This window comes from Lactuca serriola, chromosome 4 (genome assembly GCF_051521515.1).
Source record: "Lactuca serriola cultivar US96UC23 chromosome 4, Lser_US96UC23_V15, whole genome shotgun sequence".
Taxonomy (NCBI): domain Eukaryota; kingdom Viridiplantae; phylum Streptophyta; class Magnoliopsida; order Asterales; family Asteraceae; genus Lactuca; species Lactuca serriola.
In genome coordinates this window covers 142268939-142292788 of record NC_136411.1, presented here as the reverse complement: position 1 = coordinate 142292788, position 23850 = coordinate 142268939, and the positions used below count along the sequence as shown (strand labels likewise).

The 23850-nt window shown below is 33.7% G+C and overlaps 1 protein-coding gene across 4 annotated transcripts; it reads right to left on the bottom strand.

Moving 5' to 3' along the window:
• Window positions 1-14981: 14981 nt before the first annotated feature.
• Window positions 14982-23618, bottom strand: LOC145102649 (uncharacterized). Of its 4 annotated transcripts, none has more exons than XM_079040100.1 (7): window positions 23359-23618; window positions 21141-22560; window positions 20783-21037; window positions 20608-20688; window positions 20154-20501; window positions 19795-19854; window positions 14982-15379 (listed from the first exon to the last, which is right to left on the bottom strand). In XM_079040100.1, the coding sequence occupies exons 2-6, from the start codon at window positions 22215-22217 to the stop codon at window positions 19798-19800; spliced, it is 1818 nt and encodes a 605-aa protein (XP_078896226.1). In that variant the 5' UTR covers window positions 22218-22560; window positions 23359-23618; the 3' UTR covers window positions 14982-15379; window positions 19795-19797. The 4 variants fall into 4 exon arrangements, with proteins under 4 accessions (XP_078896226.1, XP_078896225.1, XP_078896227.1 ...); XM_079040099.1 differs by lacking the exon at window positions 14982-15379 and adding an exon at window positions 17052-17323; XM_079040101.1 differs by lacking the exon at window positions 14982-15379 and having other exon boundaries at window positions 19572-19854; window positions 20154-20421; window positions 20452-20501.
• Between the last annotated feature and the right edge of the window lie 232 nt (window positions 23619-23850).

Genomic DNA, 23850 nt, shown 5'->3' with positions numbered 1-23850 from the left:
TAACTAAGATTGGGAATTTTATGAAAACATTTAGTTACTTTTATACTTCATTATACTTATAAAGGAAGGTTTCGTCCTATCCTACCCGTTCAGCTAACGACTCTCCACTAGTCAAGAGTGCGGTGGGTAAGAGTGGATACCCATTCAATCGCCATTTTATAGGCAATTTCCTTAAACACCCCTTATAGACCAGCTTCGTGAATGAGGCCTACTAACGGTAAGACTGACTTTTAGTTATACATATATATATAATGTTAGACTTTTAATGTTATATATAGGATGTATTTTATAACTTTTAAAATACTAGGTGGTCTAATTTAACAATTATACTTTTAATTCAATTAAATTGTAAACCTAAACTTTTATGGATTTATTAAACCTCTTTAATTAAACACCTTAATTAGTCAGTAAAACCATAAGGGTGTGATTTGAACTTTTTCAAAACTATGCTAGGGTTTTAGAATTTAACATTCCTAATTAAACTTTTAATCAACTTTTAAATTCCAAAACTTGAGGGCAAGTTTTGAAACATTTCAACACATTAGGGTTTAGAATTTAAATATGCATCAAAATTAAACTATTTAATCAAAATTTAAATTCCAAAACTTGAGGGCAAGTTTTGAAACCTTTTTCAAAACATTAGGGTTTCAACTATTTAAATTTCAAAACAACAAAACTTTTGGGTTCAAATTTAAACTATAAAACCTAAAGGGCCAAATATGAAACTTTTCACAACAACAAGGATCAAATAACAAATAATTCAAATTAACATTTAATCACATAATTATCCATATTTGATGATTTCTTGCAAAATAATTTATCAATTTACTTAAAATAATTAATCAATTATCTTATAAGGAAACAATTATCTTATTAATTGATAAATATCTTCAATTAGATTAAAATTATAGTCAAATATATCATATAATCGGATTAATATTAATCTAACATGATAAGGTAATTATCCCAATGCAAAAACAGCAAGAAATCCCGAGATAAGCACTGTCTGACGCACCGACTCGCCGAGTCACCCTCTGGAACTCGCCGAGTAGGGCTGACTCGTCGAGTCCAAGAGTGACTCGCCGAGTCAGGTCGAACAGTGAGGCCAAAACACGATTTTCAGTTACATCAAGCATCAATACAATAGAAACCAATCATGGCTCTGATACCACTGATGGGTTTTAGTCATAAGACATCCTATGTGCTCATACAAACCCTAAAGCTTGGATCTAGGTTTCTCTATTGTACATACTTTGAATCCAAGACTATATACCCTAACTCTAGCATATGGAAATCAGAATTCACATGTAATTAGGTTTAAGAACATACCTTGATGGTTATATAGCAATAACAATCCAATTCCTCCTTGAATTGACCTTGGAAAGCTGAGAGTCACAAGTGTCACTCCTCTAATGGCTTACAAACACCATAAGCAAGTGGAGAAGGTATAAAGAGAGAGGAGAGAGGTTAGAATTCGTTTCTAAGACTTCTTGGGAAGGGTTACACGAATTCATGACCTTAGGGTTGTTTATATAGGTGTAGAGATAGGGTTTCAGTCATTATCCTTATCTAGTTGATTATCCATTAAGCAACCAATAAGATAATCCTTGAATCCTTATCATACTCGAATTCTAAGGCTTTCCAACCTTAAATTCGTCCACCATACTTATAAGATAATCCTTACCTTATTTTGTAACTATCACATAATTACAAATCAGCCCCTCTAGTTTAATTAATTACACTTGATCACAAAATTAATTCTTAATTAATTATTGACCAATATTAATTAAACAAATATGATTTCTCCTTTAATATATTATTCTTATAACATATTAATAAATCATAATAACCTCTCTCTCTATTTATTTCTCCAATCAAGTTGCTTTGGTGAAGGCAACCCAAAAGGACCATGCACCATCGGGTCAAGTACATACCAAAATAGTTATGGACTTAGACACTAATCCAACAATAGATTGGTTTAGATATGCAGTTGGGGAAGAGGAAGCGGACTTCTAGTCAGGCTTAACAATCTGAGCAGTCGGACACTGCCATAGTTGGTGCCAAAGACCCGAGGGTTGTGGTAGTTACACAAAGGAAGAAAGGGCGCAAGAGGATGTACGTAGCAGGTCTAAGTGCGGCAGGTGCGGATGGAAGGGTCACAATCGCCAAGAATGCACATTGGAGGTAGAGTTGTGTCATCGTTGTCATCGGCCTGGTCACATCAGGGCGAGTTGCTCCCACTTTGTGGTTGGGACAGCTTAGGTTTCTTTGCAGATACTTCGGCAGGAAGAGAGATTCAGGGTTTCTACAGGCGATACTACGGGTATATTATATTTTTCTTTCCTTATAGTTTTTATCATGCCTATGGTTGTCGAAATTTTACATCAGTTTGGGTAAGCACATATTCGACTCATTTCTTTGCTTATGTTTGGGTTATATCTTCAATTATTGTCATATGCCATTTGCATACCGTGAATTACTAGTGGTTAGTGTAAGGTCGTTTCCCTTTTGTTGGTTCGGGGTGTTCAGTGTTCTCTCGGTTCATAGTATAGATCGGTCAGGGACATTATGGGAATGTCTGCGATCAGTGTCAGCAGGATGGTTATTCAGCATCGTCAGGACTCGGTGGTTAGTAGTGATCTTGGAGTGACTGTTGGAAGCACCAAGGGAAGTGGCTCGTTGCTGAGGTATTGGTTGGAGCATCTATCATTGAGCTTCAAGATTTGAGTGCGATATCATATCAAGCATCAGGGGTTGTCGGTTACGTTGGGATTCAGGAAATGTCATTTGGTCTTTAGAAGCTGCGTGGTAGTGATGGAGCACTAGCATTGGTAAGCTTTGGTTACCATCGGGTCGACTGTTAGAAAGCAAAAGGGGATTGGGAACCCCTTTAATTCTTATGTGTTGTGAAGATGTAGTCGAATCTAAGTGGGGGAGAATCGGCCAGGTACTCAAGAGCATAAATAGGAATGAATCTAGTATGAGTTCACATCCCCGTCAGGGAGGAAGGCGGTTGAGTGGCCGTCTAGGTTGAGGATTGTGAGTTGGGAGTTCAGAAAACATTCCAACATTTGGTACACACTTTCCTTGGCATCAGATAGAAGGTTTCGAGAACCAAGTTAGAGCTCCAGTTAGTACTCGAGTTCAGTTGAGTGTTAGGTCGAGCGTGTGTTCGACCCGGTATGGAAAGTGTTGTAAGACTGCGGGAGTAGCCGTAGCATTCACTATCGGTCAAGTAGTATGGAAAGTGTTGTAAGAGTGCAGGGGTAGATGTAGCATTCACTAGCGGTCAGGTAGTATGGAAAGTGTTGTAAGACTACGGGGGTAGTTGTAGCATTCGCTAGCGGTCATGTAGTATGGAAAGTGTTGTAAGACTACAGGGGTAGCCGTAACATTCACTAGCGGTCAGGTAGTATGGAAAGTGTTGTAAGACTGCGGGGGTAGCCGTAGCATTCACTAGCGGTCAGGTAGTATGGAAAGTGTTCTAAGACTGCGGGAGTAGCCGTAGCATTCACTAGCGGTCAGGTAGTGTGGAAGTGTTGTAAGTCTGCAGGTGTAGCCGTAGCATTCACGAGATTGGCAGATAGTGCCAGAGTGTCGTAAGACTGCGGGTGTAGCCGTAGCATTCACTAGGATGGTAGATAGCATGGGAGTGTTGTTAGATCTCGGAAGGAACAGTAGTACCCATCAGTTTGGGTGCAGCAGTGAGGGAATGGAAATCCACTGATTGGTTTATGGATTTCCCCAGATTAATTAGACCTGGTTGAGCCAATGATAAGACCGTAGGAATGCCACTACAGTTATGAGATCAAGAAAGCAAAAGACCGCTTAAGGTCGTTTGTGATATAATGCTACCATTGGTCATGTAGCAATCACTTTTAGCCTTCGAATTGGTGACGTCAGGACTCGACCTATGGACCCGATCAGTTAGGTCAGAAGGTTGTTAGAGCCACGGTGGCAAGATAATTGGTGGCAACTATAGACAGATGAGGATTTCGTTCGGAAGTCGCGAGGGACGACTGTATGGGAGCCTTTGGTTCAATAACCAGGTAGAAAATCGATAATTCATATGTCTAGCAGAAGAACTGAGACCAGGGAGGTCTCAGTGGATTTTAGAGAGCAGCCAGGAGGCAGCATACTATTTCAGGCAATTTAGTGTTTCGGGCAATTTCGGTGTCTCGGTCAGTATTAATGTTTTAGGATTTCATGTATGGATGGAGTAAATGATTGCTTGGGTTATGCTAAGTCACTCACAGTGGGATTAAATAATCTCAAAGTAATAGATTTGACCCTGTTGCGCAACTCTCGTCTGAGTCTAACCATTGCGGGGATGGATCTTCTACTCGAAGGATTATCTGAGCCTTCTGTCAAGTATAAAGGCTTTATAGTTGATTATGGTCAGTGATTTGTGTCTAATGGTAGCACCGAGATAATCAAGACAGAAAGTGTGCATTTGGTCGGTCATTCGAGGAAGATTAAGCTTGGTAAAGCTCAGCATAGGTGGTCTGTCAGGGAGTCAGACCACCTCGAGATTGCAAATTTTAGACGGGGTAGATATGATCATGTTGCAAATAATTCCTTCATTATCAGGTTTTAGAACCCCGCGAAGGATGATTTAGATTGCCTTAGAAAGGCTGGGGTTATGCTCGGGATCGTGGCCATGTCGTTCAAGTTTCTGGGCGTGTAAGGGATGGTAAGGAATGATTTCGAGGACGAAATCTAATTTAAGTAAGGGAGAGTTGTGACATCCTGTTTATTAAATAAATAAATAGATATACAACTGCACCACCCTTATACCTCCCATCTTCCAGCCGTCATCCTCATATCCCCTATCTAATTTAAGTGGGGTGTTGGTTTTAAGGAGCCAAATGTTATAATTTGGATTATTCATGGGTTAAAGTGTAATTTACGGATTTATTTTGTACAGATTTTTAGAAGACAGAGGGTGTTTGGTTAAGTATTGGACCTAAATTGAAATAATTTCGGAATGTTAAGGGTTAAAAGGGTAAATTATGGACTTAGATTGAAAGAAAAAGGGGAAGGAGAGACTGATTTTGTCATTATGGAAGGAAATTTTATGGGGGTCGGGGTATATAACCCGTCACCCCAGAAACCCTAACCCTAAAATATATACAGCCGCACCACCCTTATACCTCCCATCTTCATGCTGTCATCCTCATATCCCCTATCTCCGGCCAGCACCGCGACCTCGCTGCTATCGAAGTCGCAACCACTGTTGAGCTCCTGTTGTCGGTGACAACAAAGGCCATTGAGAAGGAGCCATTGAAGACCGTCGGCAAAGCTTCGAACGTCCACTACCACCCCTCCTCCGTCAGCATCTTCCTCTGCCTTCTGACGTTGTTGTTGCTATCGTTCGTTTCATCCTTTCTTCTCCATCATTTCGTTGTTGCACCACAGCTACGTCTGTCACCGCTCTTTAGCGCTCATTACCGACGTTAGTCGCTACAGTGGCCGCCTTTCAGTGTCGTTGCCGTCTCCGTACACCACCATGAGGTGGGTGGTTGTATTTATTTTCGAGCAAAGACGTGTATTGTGTGCGTGTTTCAGTTTATGGTGTGTTGCTTGGCCAGGATTTCACAAGAAAAGCCACTACCACCACTGTGAGGTGGTGGTTGCCTCTCTCTACCACCACCGGCCACCATAAGTGTGGATGTGTGTGTGTTTTACTGCATTTTTAGTTGTGTGTTGGTGTTATAACATTGTATGTACATTATTTGGATGGAAAACCCGAAGAAAACCCACCGCCACCACTGTAAGGTGGTGGCTGCCACTAATCAACGCCTGCCGCCACAAGGAAGGTTGGGTGTGTGTATCTGTTATTTGTGTGTGTGCATTCATTTGGATATTGCGTTGTAATATTGTATTTTGATCGAAATAATTAAGGAAATCCATCACCACCACCGTGAGGTGGTGCCGCCGTAAGCTGCTATTGACCGCCACTACCCAAGGTGGTAGTGGGTGGTGTCTGACTTAATTAACAGTTAATTAACCTAAAAGCTTAACAAATGGACTAATTGGGATGTGATAGGATTGGAAACCCTAATTAGGGTTTAGAAAACCCTAATTTTGTATATGTTAATTTGGAATTGTAGGGACCCGCAAGATTGGACCATTGGATTGGAATCATAAATTAATCCCGACCACATTGTAAGTTGACCTAGTAGAGTGATGGATTTAATGGATTAAGTCATTAATGGGTTAAGTAAGAGACACTTAACCCTAATCGTCATTTTATGTGAAAACCCTAATTTTACTTGGGCCTTACTATTGGGCTTTGGTGAGTGGGCTATTGATGGGCCGTCTAAGAACAAGCATATGGACTAGAATATTTGGATGGGCTTTAGGTTAAGGCCCATGTGAGGGGTTTGGTCCCAATTTGGAAATATGGGCCATAGATGGGCCGTAATTGGGCCTTGATGATTATGAGATATTGGACCAATGGAATGCCAAATGTTTGGACAGGAATAAATGGTTGTTCCTTAGGGTAAGACCATGTAAAGGTTAGGGCCCAATTTGAAAAATTAGACCATATGTTGGGCTCTGGTTCATAGTTTGACTTTTGGGCCTTTGGATTAGGCCTTGAGCTTGAATCAAACTAAGATGGGGGTAAAGTAGTCTTTTACCCCAAGCATGGACTTATGGTTATGTATTGGAACCCAATTATTAATTGGGTGTTATTTTGATGTTGGCAGATTGGGAATATGTCATCCAGTAGCTTGAGTTTTGTCCATGGGACTTCAGTAATGTGAGGTGAGTTGCCTTTCAGTAGAGGTGGGTCTAAGGCACCAATGTCGGCTCACCAGTAGGTGATTATGTTTGAGATGATTGTCTTTGTGATAATTGTCTGGTTTGCCACTACCTGATATGCTTTATGTGCTAGGATGCTATGATATATGTGTTAGTAGTAGTAGGGGTGAAATAGTCCCCAGATACCGGTTGAAAGATACCGAAGGGGTAGACAGTATTCATGCATGCCTAGCAGTATGTTCATGATATGTTATTATATGGTAGTGGTAGGGGTAAAATAGTTCTCGGAACCGGTTGAGATTAACCGGAGGGTAGGTCGGGCACCCAAATATGCCTGACAGGGTAGGTCGGACACCCCAGTATGTTTGACAGGGGTAGGTTGGGCACCCCGGTATGCCTAACAGGGGTAGGTTGAGCACCCTGGTATGCTCAGCAGGGTAGGTCGGGCACCCATATATGCCTGACAGGGGTAGGTCGGGCACTCTGGTATGCCTGAGAGTATGTTATTGTATGGTGTATGGTATGATGGGGGAACTCACTAAGCTTCGTGCTTACGGTTTTCAGTTTTGGTTTCAGGTACTTCTTTTGCAAAAGAAAAGAAGTCGGCATGATCGCTTAAAAATGAAATGTTTTGACATAGGATGATATTATGAATGTTTTTATACTATTGGTCTTTATAACAACTTATTTAAAAATGAAATGTTTGGTCATGAATTTTGGGATGTTACACAAGATTTGTGGATTTGACATGCTTTTTTCGAGGTTGCGGGTTCCAACAACGACGTCAATGTTCTTGATCGATCACCAATATTTAACGATATTTTAACAAGAAAGACATTGGATGCTCCTTTCATAGTGAATGGAACGAATATAATTTTGGGTATTACCTTAAGGATAGAATATATCATGCGTATTCCACATTCATGAAGGCATTCCGACACCGAGTAGAACCAAAAGAAAATTCCTCTAAACACGACAAGAAGTAACATGTAAGGATGTGGAACGTGCTTGTGACATTCTAAAGTTGAAGTGGCACATAGTAGATAGTAAAACGTGCAGCATGACCATATAAGATAGAAACTACCACATATAATGTATGCATGTATCATAATACACAACACGGTAGTGGAAGATAAAGAACAGACTATTGCACAATATATGCCAACAGAGCCCCAACACACGAAATTTCTAACATGTTGAACAGAATATTTGCATAGAGTCGTTGATATTCAAAACACACAAAAACACAAACAACTTCGATAAGACTTAATGAATCATATCTAGGATGTTAACGATGATGAAAAGTTGTGTGTGTGTGTGTATGTATATATATATATATATATATATATATATATATAGAGAGAGAGAGAGAGAGAGAGAGAAAAAAAAGTTCAATAGAGAACCATAATTATGGGTTCTTCAAGGAACCAAATCTTTTTTTCAATTTCTAGAGCTTATTCTTTATCGAAAAAAAATCTAAAAATATCTAAATTCATATATTAACATTGTGAATGTGAAAAATATTTTTCGGATTCACCGTGTGAATCCGGATTCACATTGTGAATTTTCGAAGATTCACATTGTGAATTTGACGTAAAAAAATCGAATTTTATATCATTGGAAAAAGGATTGGTTGGATTAGCGTAAAGCGTGCAGATAAGGACGTAAGTCGCGGTGCCGGACCACAATCATTGTCGGGACGATTCCCCTCTGCTCACCATTATTAAAACAAGTAAGTTTTCTTATAGAATTTTAAAACAAAATTAATTAAATATGAGTAAATTTTCAGGCATACTATCTAAAAAATATATTCCTAGTAAAAATATCAACAATGAACAAGATAATGATGATAATCAAATAAATTCTATTGAAGAAACCGTTAATAACATAGAATAAAGTTTGAATAATTGGACAATACCTAAAACTAATATTAATACAATATATAGAATATGAACTTTTGATTATTTTCAAGGTTATTCTATTAAAATGACAGAACAAACTTTGTCTATTGGTCAAAACCAACAAAATTTACATTTGTTATCATCACGATCTATTTTAGAGCATAGAACGAAATATAAATTTTTACATGTCGGTTTAGTCCAAATTGCTATCAAGTCTCTATTTAGAATTGGAATAGATGCCCCTGTTCTCCTTATTCTAAGAGACAAGAGACATGAAGATTTTCAAAATTCTATTTTAGCTATGGCTGAAACGAATATTGCTAACGGACCTATTTATTTCAATTGTTATCCAAATTTCTCTGTAGGATTATTTGATAAAAATATTTTAGATACTTTGGTTTTAACTATAGAAACAAAAAATTTAGAATTTAAAGATGATACAAAGCCTTTAGCAATAATTTATCGTGTTTGTTACAAAACTATGACAACTACACTTGAACCAAAAACACGTTTATCAAGTCCTAGAAATGAAACAATTATTTTTGACGCAAATACTAACCATACCAAAGTTCATACACCGAAAAGATTAAAATGGTCTGATATAACTCAATCATGTAATTGGAACTTACAAAATGTTATTGATCCAAAACCATTAGACTCTTCAAAACAAATCTCAAATATTATTGAATATAATGATGGTTCTGTAGATATAAATTTTTCTTCCTTAAATATTTCATCATCCAGATTATCAACTTCTTTTATCCCAGAAACAGGCTCTTCAAAATCTTCGTTATTAAAGTCGAGATCTTTAAAACTAAAAACTGTTGACTATACTAATTCTATTCCCAAACCATTATATCAAGATGATCAAAATAGTGAAAATAGTTTTCCTAGTCCTACTAAATCAGATTTTATTGATGAACTTCAAAATTTTAAACAACAATTATGAGTTCTAAAATACAAATTAATTGTTCACAAAATAATAAACTTTGGGCTAATATGTTAAAAAGGCATTGGAAGATAAATTCTAATATATGCAAAACCATTCAACATTTAGAACAAACTATAACTCATGAAAATTATAATTTATACAAAATACCTCCATATACTAATAAATATAATAAACAAATAGAAAAAATTTCTAGGCTAAAGATAGGCATAAAAAAATACGAAAAATCAAGAAGTCATAATTTAGAATCGATAAAGCATATTTCTTCAATCCTAACAAAAACAACCTGTTAAAATGAATTTCTCGAATTTAGAATATCAAGTTGATTTTGATTACTTAAAAGATATTGAGTATTATAAAGATTATAACCATAAAAAAAGAGTTTGGCACGAAGAAAATTTTTCATACTACTTAAGATTTCTCCATTTAGGCCTTTGGGAAGATTATGTTTTATCAAATAAAATTCATTCTCCTTTTTTTCAATTGTTTGAATTAATTTATGCCCCTAAACATAAAATAAATTACCCATTTAAAAATGATTCTATCACTCCCATTTTTGAGAAAAAAATATAAAGATATTATTTCTAATAAAGAAATTATTGCTAATTTTCCACCAAAAGGAGAAATTATTATTAACGATATGTTTATTGCAACTCCTTTAGTTCAAGCCGCTAACCAATTAACTACTGAAAAGGGTCTTCAAAAAATTATTTACCAAAATAATTATGCAAATGAAACCTTATCTAGTATTACCGAGCATTTAGTTAAAATTGAAGAAAAAATTTTCAAAGATAAAAACGTTAACAAGCATGATATGGCAAGCACTAGTAATTTAAGTTTTGTTCCTTGCCAAATCGATGGTAATTTTAATCTAGGAAATACAGATTTAATTAACGAATTAGAAAAAAGACTTTCAAAACTTCATATCTCAAACACTAATAATATTAATACTCTTACGAATGAAGAATCTGAAAATAGTGATATTAATAGTGAAACAAATTTTGAAGCTCTTGCTCAACAATTTGATACAAATGATGACATTAATCAACTCACTAATGACTTTTCAAAACTTAATAAAATTCATCAATCAAAGCAAAGCACTTTCGGAAAAAATCCAAAACCAACCATAGGAAATTATTGGAATAGACCCTCTCTTCCAGATGTTCAACTTGAAGAACGAACTTTTCAATTTGATCGTTCTCAATATGATGGTAATTTTGTTTATGAATGGAATATTGATGGCCATTCTGAACATCAAATTATGAATATTGTACAAGAAATGACTATGGCTGCTAATGCTTATAAAGCTCATAATAATACTCAACTCCAAATTGTTAATATTATTACTTCTGGTTTTACTGGCAGTCTTAAAGGCTGGTGGGATTTCTATATTTCACAAGAAGAAAAAGATTATATTTTATCTGCTAAGAAAACTATTATAAAACAAGAAAATAATCAACAAATACAAACGTTTGAAGATGATATGGTTAACACTTTAATTTTTGCTATTATCAAAAACTTTGTAGGAGATCCTACTACTTTTCAAGAAAAAACTTCAGAAATTTTAATGAATTTACATTGTAGAAAACTTACTAATTTTAGATGGTATAAAGATAATTATCTTGTTAAAGTTTTTTCAAGACCTGATTGTAAAGAGTCCTATTGGAAAGAACGTTTTATTGCTGGCCTTCCAAAACTCTTTGCGGAAAGAGTTAGACAAAAATTAAGAGAAAATTTTAATAATACCATCCCTTATCAAAATTTAACTTATGGAGATTTAATAAACTATATTAATAAAGAGGGATTAGCAGTTTGTGTTGATCTTAGGTTTAAAGAAAAACTCAAAAGAGATAGAATTAACAGTAAAAATGAATGGGGAAATTTTTGCCAACAATATGGTTATCAGCCCTTGAATGGTCCGTCTACTTCAAAATCTAAAGTATTTAAGAAAAGATCTTCAAAATATTTCAGGAAAAAGAAATATAATCTTCCAGAAAATTATAAAAAGGGCAAAGATTACGCTTCAAAATCTAAAAAACCTTATAGACTAAATTATAAAAAATCTAAAAGAAAATCAAAAGATATTATTATTTGTCATAAATGTGGGCGTAATGGTCATACAGCTAATAATTGTTATGCTAAGACAAAAATAAATGAGTTAAATGTCTCTGAAGACTTGAAAGAACAAATAAGAAAAATTATTTTAAATACTGATTCAGATTCCGATGAAAGTATTTCTGACTTTCAAACAAATGATTTAAATATTCTCGAAAATACTACTTCAAGTTCTGAAGATTCTGATATTTGCGAGTGTATTGGTAAATGTCACTGTAACAATTTAATCAATGTAATTACTAGTAGCTCTATTAATGTTCTTTCACAAGATGATAAAGATCTTTTAAACTCTCTTGATTCTATAAAAGATAAAAATATCCAAGAATTGCTAATAAAACAGATGCTTAATAAAACTAATAACATAACTCCTACTAATAATGAAAATTTTAATTTAAAAAATATATACGAAAGATTTACTAAAGCAAAACCAATTTCTATGCAAGAACTTCAAGAAGAATTAAAAATAGTAAAACAAGAAATAAAAGAAATAAAAAATAAAATTTTTATTTTAGAAAAGGAAAAACCTTCTACTTTTAAAAACAAAAATATAGAAATTAATAATGAAGAAGAAAATAAAATTGAAAATGTAACTATTGGTAAACTTATAAATAATCAAGTTTCTCAAAAATGGAACACTCAAATTGTAAATGAATTGTATTCAAGAAGGAATTTTTCCTACACAATTTTATGAAAAAACTACATCTAGACTTACTGGTGCCGGAGGTACAAAATTAATTGTAAATTATAAAGTTTCTGATGTTCATATTTGTAATGACCAAGATTATTGTTATAAAACTCACCTAATTTTAGTAAAAGATCTCTCTTCTCCTTTAATTCTAGGAACGCCTTTCATTACAAAACTATATCCTTTTATGGTTCATGATGATGGTATAAGAACCAATGTCTTTGGAAAGGAAATTATATTTAAATTTTGTGAACCTCCTCTATATTCAACGATTAATGTCCTTAATTATAAAACGCAACAAGCCAAATATCTTATTAACGAAATAAATAATGTTCGAATAACTAATCAATTAAATGATAATAATATTCAAAATAAAATAACAGGTTTAAAATTAAAATTTGAAAAAAATGTTTGTTCTAATATTCCTAATGCCTTTTGGAATAGAAAGCAACATATTGTAAAACTACCATATATAAAAAAATTTAATGAAAAGGATATTCCTTCAAAATCTAGAGTCATTCACATGAATAATGAATTAGAAAGTCATTGTAAAAATGAAATTCAGGATTTAATAAATAAAAAACTCATAAGACCTTCTAAATCACCATGATCTTGTTCAGCATTTTATGTCATGAATGCCGCAAAATTAGAAAGAGGATCACCAAGATTAGTTATCAATTATAAACCTTTAAAGAAAGTTTTAGAATGGATTCGTTATCCTATTCCTAATAAACGAAATTTGCTAAAAAAGCTTTATGATTCAAAAATATTTTCAAAGTTTGATATGAAATCAGGATTTTGGCAAATACAACTTCATGAAGAAGATAAATACAAAACTGGTTTTAATGTTCCCTTTGGGCATTTTGAATGGAATGTAATGCCTTTTGGATTAAAAAATGTTCCTTCTGAATTCCAAAATATTATGAATGATATCATAACTCCTATAAGTAGTTTTGCTATTGCTTATATTGATGATGTCCTAATTTTTTCAAAATCAATTGATCAACATTTTAAACATTTAAATCAATGTCATGACTTAATTTATCAAAATGGTTTAGCTGTCTCTGCAACAAAAATGCATTTATTTAAAAATGAAATTCGTTTTTTAGGACATGATATTGTCAAAAACACTATTAGACCTATTACAAAAAGCTTGCAATTTTCTACTAAATTTCCTGATGAAATTAAAGATAAAAAGCAACTTCAAAGATTTTTAGGATGCTTAAATTATATCCATATTTTTTCAAAGATTTAGGGATCATATGTAAACCACTTTATAATCGATTAAAAGACAATCCTGAACCATGGACTCAAAAACATACAGATATAATTAAATATATAAAACAAAAGGTCCCTACTTTGCCATGTTTAAATTTACCTCATCCCGATGCCAAAATCATAGTTGAAACCGATGCTAGTGATATTGGATTTGGAGGAATTTTAAAACAAAAATTTGTTAACTCAACTGAAGAGCAATTGGTTCGATATTACTCTGGTGCATGGAATGATACATAGAAAAACTATTCAACTGTCAAAAAGGAAATTTTAAGCATTGTTTTATGTATTAAGAAATTTGAAGATGATTTATTTATGAAAAGTTTTTTATTAAGAATAGATTGTCAATCTGCAAAAACTATTTTGGAAAAAGATGTAAAAAATATTATTTCCAAGCAAATTTTTGCTCGTTGGCAAGCCCTCTTAGGTAACTTTGATTTCGAAATAGAATTTATAAAAGGAGAAAATAATTCGCTTCCTGACTTTCTTTCTCGAGAATTTTTGCAGGGAAAATGAGTTCGTCGTCCTCTTCCAAACATGATGACAAGAAGCCAGTCTCTCAAAATCTTATTCCAGTCTCTCAAAAGCTAGTTCCATTTCAAAATCAAAATCGTTTTTCTCCTTTAACTCCTACTTCTAAGAATTCACAACTTTATTCTAATATCCTTCAGTCAAAGCTTGTTACTTCAAAAGTTACTTCAACCGACACAATAAGCCCTTTTGCAAAACCTATAACTCCTCAAACTCAAAAATCTATTACTCCTAGCCCTTCTACAAAAACTCCTTATGTTCTTAATCCAAATTTCCTAAGAGTTCAAATTCTTGAAGATTTTCAAATCCATAAGTTACACCAAGGTTTTCATGTTCTCACAAATCATCTCTTTGGACAAGGGAAAACCTTTTATGTTGATTCGTATAAAACCCGAGAATATTATCAAGCTATTCTGCAAGAATCTGGTTCAGTCAATTTTGTTCATCGTTCTAATTCTAAAGAGGGAAACATTGATTTTAGCAAAGCTCATATTATCAAAATCATTTCTCCAGAAAGTTGGGTTCCAAACCTTCACTCTGAAAAACCTCTTATAAGTTATCCTGCTTATCCCAGATTTTCTTACTATGATTATCAAGACGCCTGGACTAAGGCATTCTTTATTCGGAATTATTCACATTCATGGTTTATCTTCTTTGATTTGAACTTCAATTGTGAATATCCAAGATGGTTTATCAATTGGTATAAATATATGGGTATTCTTCCAAATTGTTTGCCAAAAGAAATTTATGCTGGATATCTCAAATTTAAAGAATTGTTTATTCAACAAATTCCAGAATTTGAATACATGTTACAATTCACCATGATATTTAAAGTTCCATGGATAATGTCTTGGACTTTTCATTATCAAGAAGCAAAGGATTCCTCTCCTCCTTGGCTTAATCGCCAATTTCGCTCAAAATGGTGGGATAAAATGAAGATTTCTCAAGCCAGTGAACAAGCAGTAATTAAACATTATCAAGAAATATATATTCAAAAACCAGAAGTTGAAGCCACTTTTATCAACAGTCTTCCCAAAAGTGATGTGGATTTAATTGCAAGAATTAAAGATGCTGCTACCTCTTCCCCTGAAGAACTTCAAAAATTACTTCAAGAAATTCGCCAAACTCCATCAGTTTCTGACAATTCTCCAAAATCTATAAAGAATGATTTATTTGAAGACGCTCAAGACCCTTTTGATGACCCTTATGAAGAATAAGAAATCATTATCCATAAATTTGATGTAATACTTTAAATGTAGAATATTTCGTTTCTTCTATTATCAAAATTTCATTTTTCAAATACGTATGCATGTATACTATGTAGGTATTCATGTATTTATGTATAAACAATTTTTATCAAAATTATTATCAAATTATAATCAATGATGATATGAAGACAAAAAACTTTAGAAGATGCTTTATAATGGCTTGCTTTATCAAAAGAAGATGGTTATTGATTACAAACGACAATTGTTTCAAAAAGATGAATGACAACCACTTTCAAGGACAACCACTTACAAGTAATTATTTCTATTGATTGGCCATGGGTTCTTACGGTGAAAAATATCACTAGATGATTTCAAGACTTTGAAGACTCCAAGATGATTATAAATAGAGACTATCCTTTAGTTGAAGACAGAAGAAAAAAAAATCATTCTCTAAAAAATGTTCATCTCATGTCTAAAAAATCTCCAAGAGTCTCTCTTTCTACTAATAGATGTTCAAAGTCTTTAGATTTTCAAATAATTCTTTCTCCAGAAGTATGTACTGATTGTAATTCAAGCCTAATTCAAGAAGGTATTATCTAAAACATTTTATCGTTGTGTTGTTTTTATTTCTCTATGATAATTTCATTTCGAGTTATTCTAACTATTAATTCTACAAGATTTGAAATTTTTGTTAAAATAATACTCGTTTTAAATAATCAAATTAATCAAATTCATGCTTAAATCATTTAATTATGTCTAACAAAATCTTGATGAATTGTATTCCTAATAGAAATATTCTTTTAAAAATATAGCAAATCCAAGAATCTATAAATAACTCTGAGCAAAATCTTAAAGATTCTTATAAAACTACTAATCAAGGTACAAATTTAAACAATAATTATATTCATGATGTTAGACGGTTCATAAGAGCAAGTATAAAAATTCGTTACAAGCAGATACGTTATCTAAAAACAAAACTATTTGTTTTCTAATTGATAATTTCATCGAGAAAAAATGGTATAATTTCGTCGAGTATATATATATATATATATATATATATATATATATATATATATATATATATATATATATATATATATAGTCTAGTAATGTCTTTTTTCAATTTAAATGTTATGTTTTTATTTAAAGTGTTTATTTTTTAATATTATATAATTCATTTTTATAATTATTGAAAATGAAAAAAGAAAAAAAATGACAGAAATTGAAGTGATGTGGTTACCATTTCTTAGATACAATGAAGTGGTGTGGAAGATAGAAAATAAAGTGATGTGGTTACCATTTCCTATATACAATGAAGTGGTGTGGAGGATGATATGTAGCAAACAAATAGTGTGAAGACAATGACGCATATCCATAGCCTAAGACCGGTGTGATACCACACTCACTACTGTAGTGTCACGTCATCGTCATGTCATTTTTTTCTTCACCCTACAAAACTAGTGGATGTCATACCACAACTTACCATATTTTTTTTTTACATTTTCTCTTTTTTAAGTGAATAAAATATAATTTAATAAATTATAATTATAAAAATTAATAAAAGAAAATATTTCATTAATTAAAAAAAAATTACACACTACATTATAACATAAATAAAAAAACTTACTCAGAATATCGAGAGAAAGAAAAAAAATGATTTAATCATCATCACTAGCCATGTCGTCATAATCCTCGTCTGAATCTTCTTCAAACATTTACGACTCGTCATCAGTAGAGTCGAACAACTCGTCTTCATCAAAATCGTCCACATCGGGATTCACTCAAGCATTGAATATGTGTTCCATTAAATTTGCACGAAGATTGTGGTGTCCGACTCTGTCATATACATCCGCTTTGTTCGCCAAGTACGCCTGCGCACCAATGCCAACTCCTACATTTGGAAAATCCTCATTTTCATTGTAGTGGCAAATCTTTTTCTCCTCATCTTCTATAATCATATTATGCAATATAATACACACATACATAAGACTACTTATTAGTTTTCGCTCCATAGATCACATTGGTGCTGAGTATCTGCCAACATCTCTTTAGAACACCAAATGTTCGTTCGATATCCTTCCTAACAGATTCTTGGGTAGACTTACACTTTATTCGCTTTTTATCATTTGGACATGAGAATGATCTTACAAACATAGTTAACACGGGATATATCTCACCAGTAAGACAGTAAGGTAATATTCATGCTTGTATGATGTCCCATTTGCCTAAAACGACACATTATACGATTTCCTGAGGTAAACATTGTTGAATATCGGCAATTAGTCTAGAACATTGATGTCGTTAGTACCCGTTGAACCAAAAAATGCATGGCATATATAAAGATCATATAACATCAACATCACTGCTTTTAAAATTATTGTTGCCATCTTTTTATCACCTTGTGTAAATTGACTACGTCCTGCATTATGGCACATTGACCACCCACAATGCATACAATCAATACTACAAAGCATAGTACCCGTTGAACCAAAAAAATGCATGGCATATATAAAGATCATACAACATCAACATCACTGCTTTTAAAATTATTGTTGCCATCTTTTTATCACCTTGCGTAAATTGACTGCGTCCTGCATTATGGCACATTGACCACCCTCAATGCATACAATCAATACTACAAAGCATTCTAGGGAACCATGCGTGTTTTGATGTGTTGTATATAGTTAGTGAATGTCACTTATTGTAAGATTGCTTAAATAGCGATCACGATAGAGAATAATCACAGCTCTAGCAAACTTCTATACACATTTTCTCGGCGTTTGCTCTGACATCCTCAAATACACATCCCATGAATCCGGTCTTATGTTGAATGCTAGTTTACAAACTGTAGCGGTATATTTTTGAATTGAGGATAAACCTTTCTAACCTCTTCCATTAACTCGTTGCAGAAAATATGAAAATTGATTTTTCATGTCAACAATGTGTAAAAATAATTCTTTCTTCATCCAGAACTAACATGTGAACTTTACGGCATACATTGCATTGTTGACAAAGCAGTCAATCACAAGTTGCTTGTGCCCGGCTTCACGATTTCTTCGTAAAGAAGGATTTCTAAGTTTCTGTTGCGAACTTTCGGCTTCATTTTCTTGTAGATATGTCAGTGTTGTTCGCATAACGTCTTCGATAAACTCTGCTTCCCGCAACACCAATGTATCTCTTTGATGAAGTGGACGACGACGATGAAGACATTTTTAAACAAAAAAAGTTGTATATAGAGTGTTTGGTGTTTTTTATTGTAAAATGAGAAGTGAATGGTATTATATATATATATATATATATATATATATATATATATATATATATATATATATATATAGAGAGAGAGAGAGAGAGAGAGAGAGAGGGGAAGAATGAATGAATGAAATGAGAAATAGCCGTTTAAGGCTCAGCGGTCAAAAAAAAGGGGGCAAAGGGTGTGGTATAGCTGCTTCCTGCGGTATCCTCACAGCAGTATCTTGGAGGGGGTCAGAGTTGAGTTCGCCACACACTACGGCGCCAAATCAACAGCCGCAGTATGCGGTAGATGGTGCACTGGGGGCCTAAGCACTAGCCGAAGTGCAGGTTTTTGAAGCCACAAGGACCAAAACTTTTATCTTTTATGAATGACTATCTTAGGGTCACAACATTTGAGCTATGACAATAGTTAGAGTTAGCATTAGACTTTATAATAATGTACAATGCAATGTTAGTAAATGACCACAAACTTTAATCCTTAGTAGTGAATTGTAAAATCATATTGCTACAACTATGTCTAATTGTGATTTTAGAATTCCTGCATTTTAGCTTGATGAAAACACAAACACACACACACAGCTTTTGATTTCTACTATAGTTGTCATGTCCTATGATTTACTAACCATCTAAATTTAGGTAACATTGGCACAAAAAATTCTAAATTAGCATAGCAAAACTACTCAGACGATAAAAACGAAGGAAAAGTTGTATTTGGTTTTATATATTTTCGTTTTTGTGTTAATAATCATATATAATACAAACACATATTTGATTGGAGCTAAATAACTATGACAAATTAGTTTTTTATATTAAGATAAACAAACATATATTTATAAACTAACATTTACAAACAAAAATACCCCACACCCAAAAGCAAGAATCACTTGTGTTTGAAGAAATTTGAATTATTTGTTGAAGGAATGTACATATTTACACGTGGGGACAAGGCTTCAATGAGAAATTCTAACTTCTAAATGAAAATATATACAGCAAGTGATGTGTGGAGTTTCCATCATCATAAAAGAAGACTAGATATTGTACTTTTATTTTTTTAAAAAGAAAAATATTCACAGATTTGTAATCTAAAAAGATGAAATGAAACCAGACCTTTTAGTCACTGATGTCAAAGTACTTAGGATCTGATGGATAATGACACTCCGCATGTAACTGCAGTTTCAAACCAAAATCAAAAGGGCATTCACGTCTTTTGCACAAAACGAAACAAAAAATCACTATTAACTGTTGTATAAATGAGTAAGTATGATATACATAAAAAAAACTGTTACTTTTTCGGATTGTCTGAATCAGACTAAATGACCATTTTACCCTTCTACTATCCAACAAGTTAAAAAGAAACAGAACCTAAATTTGGTAAGGTGTTTCTTTTTTAAAGTACTTACCCTTTGAACATCAGTTAATGGAAAAATAGTCAAAAAACTGAAGAAAGAATACATGTTAAGACATACCTTGCCTTCATCGGAATCGGAATGGCGTTGAGGAAACACAACCCTCATGTCGTTATACAAATAAAATCGTCTTTCCATTCCAAGGTTTCGATTCTTTTCCGGAGTAGACAAAGGATCTGATTTGCACCTCTGAACACTTTTCGAATTCTTTTTAGAAAATGGACACAGGAATCGAAGATGAAGAGCATAACGCAAGACACCGGAATTAGAGTTTTCATTCACTTTTGGTGAACCAAGATTATTATTATTATTATTATTATTATTATTATTATTATTATTATTATTATTATTATTATTAACATGTGCCCCTGTTTTAGAATCTAGAGTGACCTTTTGGCGCATAAACGTCTGTATAAATAATGAACAAAAAAAATCATTTAGATATAATGATAATATGATATAATAGCATGGTAGATGAAGAAGATGAACAGATGGAATTTACTATAGTTCATACCTTGGTGCCAGCTGGCATGTCAGTCAAGTCATAGTTACAGAAGAAAGTGTGAATTGGAGTCTTTTCAGGATTGCTGAGGACCTACAGAAAGCATAATTGAGAAAATTATCAACATCATAAGATGATCAAACGAGGGGTAAAAAGGTAAATTTGTAGTGCACATTGCACAACATACCAACTGTATGCGACCTTTCATAGGTATCCTCAATCGACTTTTTTCCATATGAGAATCATCAATAATGCTAAGGCTCTTCTTCATTTTCTGACCTTTTTGTTTACTTGATGCCACATCAGCAGCAAGGTCAATGGAGGAATAGTATAACAAAAAGTTATCCCCATCAACACTTGTCACAGCAAACGGAAGTTTCTGAGGGCGTGGTGAAAAACTTCCTCCAGTAATATTCAAAACAGCAAGAAACCCATCAATTTTCTGCATAATTTAATTTCAAAACCATATTTTTGTAAAAACCCATCAAGTAATTAACCAAAAAGAGAATTAAAAAAATAAAAAAAAAAAAAAAAAAAAAGCTGACCTGGCTGATTGTTCCAGAAGCTAAACGACCTGATAACAAAGACTCCTCAAAAGAACCAATCCATGATCTTCTCACTTGTAAACCACTTGGAGTCCTACATAACTTTGAACATTGTGTAGAAAAGGTTGAATCTTGACTTTCTTGACCCCAATCCCCAACCATTTCAATCATACTTTGGTTGACTTCTAAAGTTGACTTTTTAACCATTCTAGAATCTTCATCTAGAATATCAGAGATTGTGCCATTAAGAGACACTTCAATATCCTTCAAAGTTGGATGGTTATCATCTATGTCATTATTCATAGAAAGTTTTGGTGTTCTAGAGAATTTAGGACCAAGTGGGGATAAAGATAGAGGAGATGACACCACTTTTCTTGAAGGTATAGCAATGGGTGAATTCAAAGACCTTATTGTAGTAGATTCTATGCTATGATTGCTATCTAATCCTGGTGAAGATGATAAAGAACCAAAAGATCGAGCATCTGTGTTCTCAAGCAATGGCCCATCAGTGAAAAAACCACAACTTCTCCCAAAACTTACACTTCCTGGATTCCTACATTGTTGAAAGTTTCTATCGAATTGACTTGTTGACAGAATAAAAGGAGTCACACACTTAGTGTCATTGGTTTCTTGAAAGTTTCTATCGAATTGACTTGGTATAATCAAGCTATTCAATGGTGACATGAGCTTTCTCCTCACTATTGCTCCACTGTTTTCTGTTGCATTATCGTTGCTATTAGAGGGGAGATTATCAGTTTGTACTCCATCGAATGCAAAAGAAGGAGAACTTGATGCTTTTGATTCAAAGCCCACGATTCTGGACACAGCAGTTTGGACATTTCTTCCAGTTTTACGTGTGAAAGTTGAAATATTATCTCCAGAACTTAATCTCTGCCAATTTACATGTCTATCTCTGTTTTCTTCTCTTGAAAGCTCTCCTTGGACACGATTGACATGAATTCCACTCATGTCACAGCTGCTTAATCCATGGAAATGAGGCATAGATTGGACTGAAGTGCTAAATGATGCTGTTGCTTCCTCTGAAATGTTGCTATTGGAGACCTGAGGTAAACCCATATTCAAGATTCTTTTTCCTTCTTAAACTTGTGAAAAACCTTTAATCTATTAATCTATTACTACCTTATGCACTACACCACACTTCTATCAACTACACAATTCAAATAATCTACTTGAACTAAAAACACTAAAGAAGATGAAAGATTCGCATATCTTATACACTATCCATCAGTTCTAAGCATTCCAATCTTTGCTATTCCCCTTTCAGAATACAGAGCAGGTATTTCCAATCCTAAGCCAAAACTCCAGACACCACCAATTAACACAATCATGATTCCTTGAAATTGATATGTGGAATGAGATCCAAAGTCCATTGTTTATTCCACAAGAGAGAGCCCAGAATCTGGAGTCATAATCAAAGAAAAGTCAGATAACTTTAGTCGCTATTACCATACAGCATATGAGATTAACACAAGATGCACACCACATAGTACAATTGAACACTACGCATGACATTTATCCGCTTGATTTGGATAAAACGCATAAACTTTTGAGAGATAAGTACCAAATAATGTAGTAGCATTGCGACAAAAGGAAATTCCATGTTTATTTATTGTGATTCTACAATCATGCACTTCCAAACATGAAAAACAATCTCTCAAACGCAGAGTTTTCTGAATCCATGTATAACATAGTTCCGTTCAAGTAAACAAACCAATGGACATAAAACCAACAATTAAAAATCGGTGTAAAGAGAGTGGATAACGTGTGTAAGAAACATTTGTCACTAGAATAGAGAAACAGATTTGAAATTGGATGTTGAAGAGTACAAATTTGTTAAAAAGCAATAAAGAAGCACTTCAATCGGAGTGATCAAAATAACTTTCCATAAAGGAACTCCAAGTATACGCATTAAAAACCTAAACTTCTTTAAATTAAATCATCCGAGAATAGAATTAAGCTCAAACTTCACTAGACTACCCCCAGAATTTCAATCTCCAGGATCGAAAAGTGGTAAGACGATCAAAATCGTCAATAAACCATAAAACTTTCAATTCGTCACTTCTTTGCACAGCGGAAAATATGTTTACTAGCGGATTGAGAATGATCAAAAGCAAATAGGACATGAAATTAAAGAAGGCAACACAATCAACGCTTCAATTAAACAAAAAGGGGTAAAAATATCAGAAACGCAACGAACCAGTGCGGATAACGATCATGTATTGAGAAATTGGTGTTAAACTGTCTATGAGATTTTACTTTTAAGAATCTGAGGGAAGGATCAAAAGTATCGGATGAGGGTTTTGATGGATTATTGAGGAATTGCAGTGGAAGTTGTGAATGAAGATGGAAAATGGGAAATGGGGATGGGAATGAATCATGTATGTAGGGATTGGGAACCGTAAGGCCATGGGCAACCCTTCAATCCCATGTGCATCAACTTGCGGCTTTTTTTTGTCTGACATTTTGGCCAACTTTACCGTATAAAGAGAGAACGGGTCAAAATACTTTCATGTGAAAATAAATGGATTTCTTTCAAGTAAATTACACCGATGACTACACGCTATCGGTATGGTTGGTGTTTAGTTTTAAACAAGGGTCGGTTAAAAAAAATGGGAAAAAGACTTATGAGAATAATTAATTGTTATCTTTATATTTATTTGGTCACTTTTTTTTTATTTTATTTAGGTGT

Bases quoted from the DNA above. Each gene is read 5' to 3' on its own strand.
- LOC145102649 (XM_079040100.1), bottom strand. From the start codon at position 22,217: ATGGGTTTACCTCAGGTCTCCAATAGCAACATTTCAGAGGAAGCAACA. The intron at 20,689-20,782 runs GTATGTTGTGCA...TGCTTTCTGTAG, and splicing joins TGAAAGGTCGCATACAGTTG to GTCCTCAGCAATCCTGAAAA. The intron at 20,502-20,607 runs GTATGAACTATA...TTATTTATACAG, and splicing joins ACATGCCAGCTGGCACCAAG to ACGTTTATGCGCCAAAAGGT.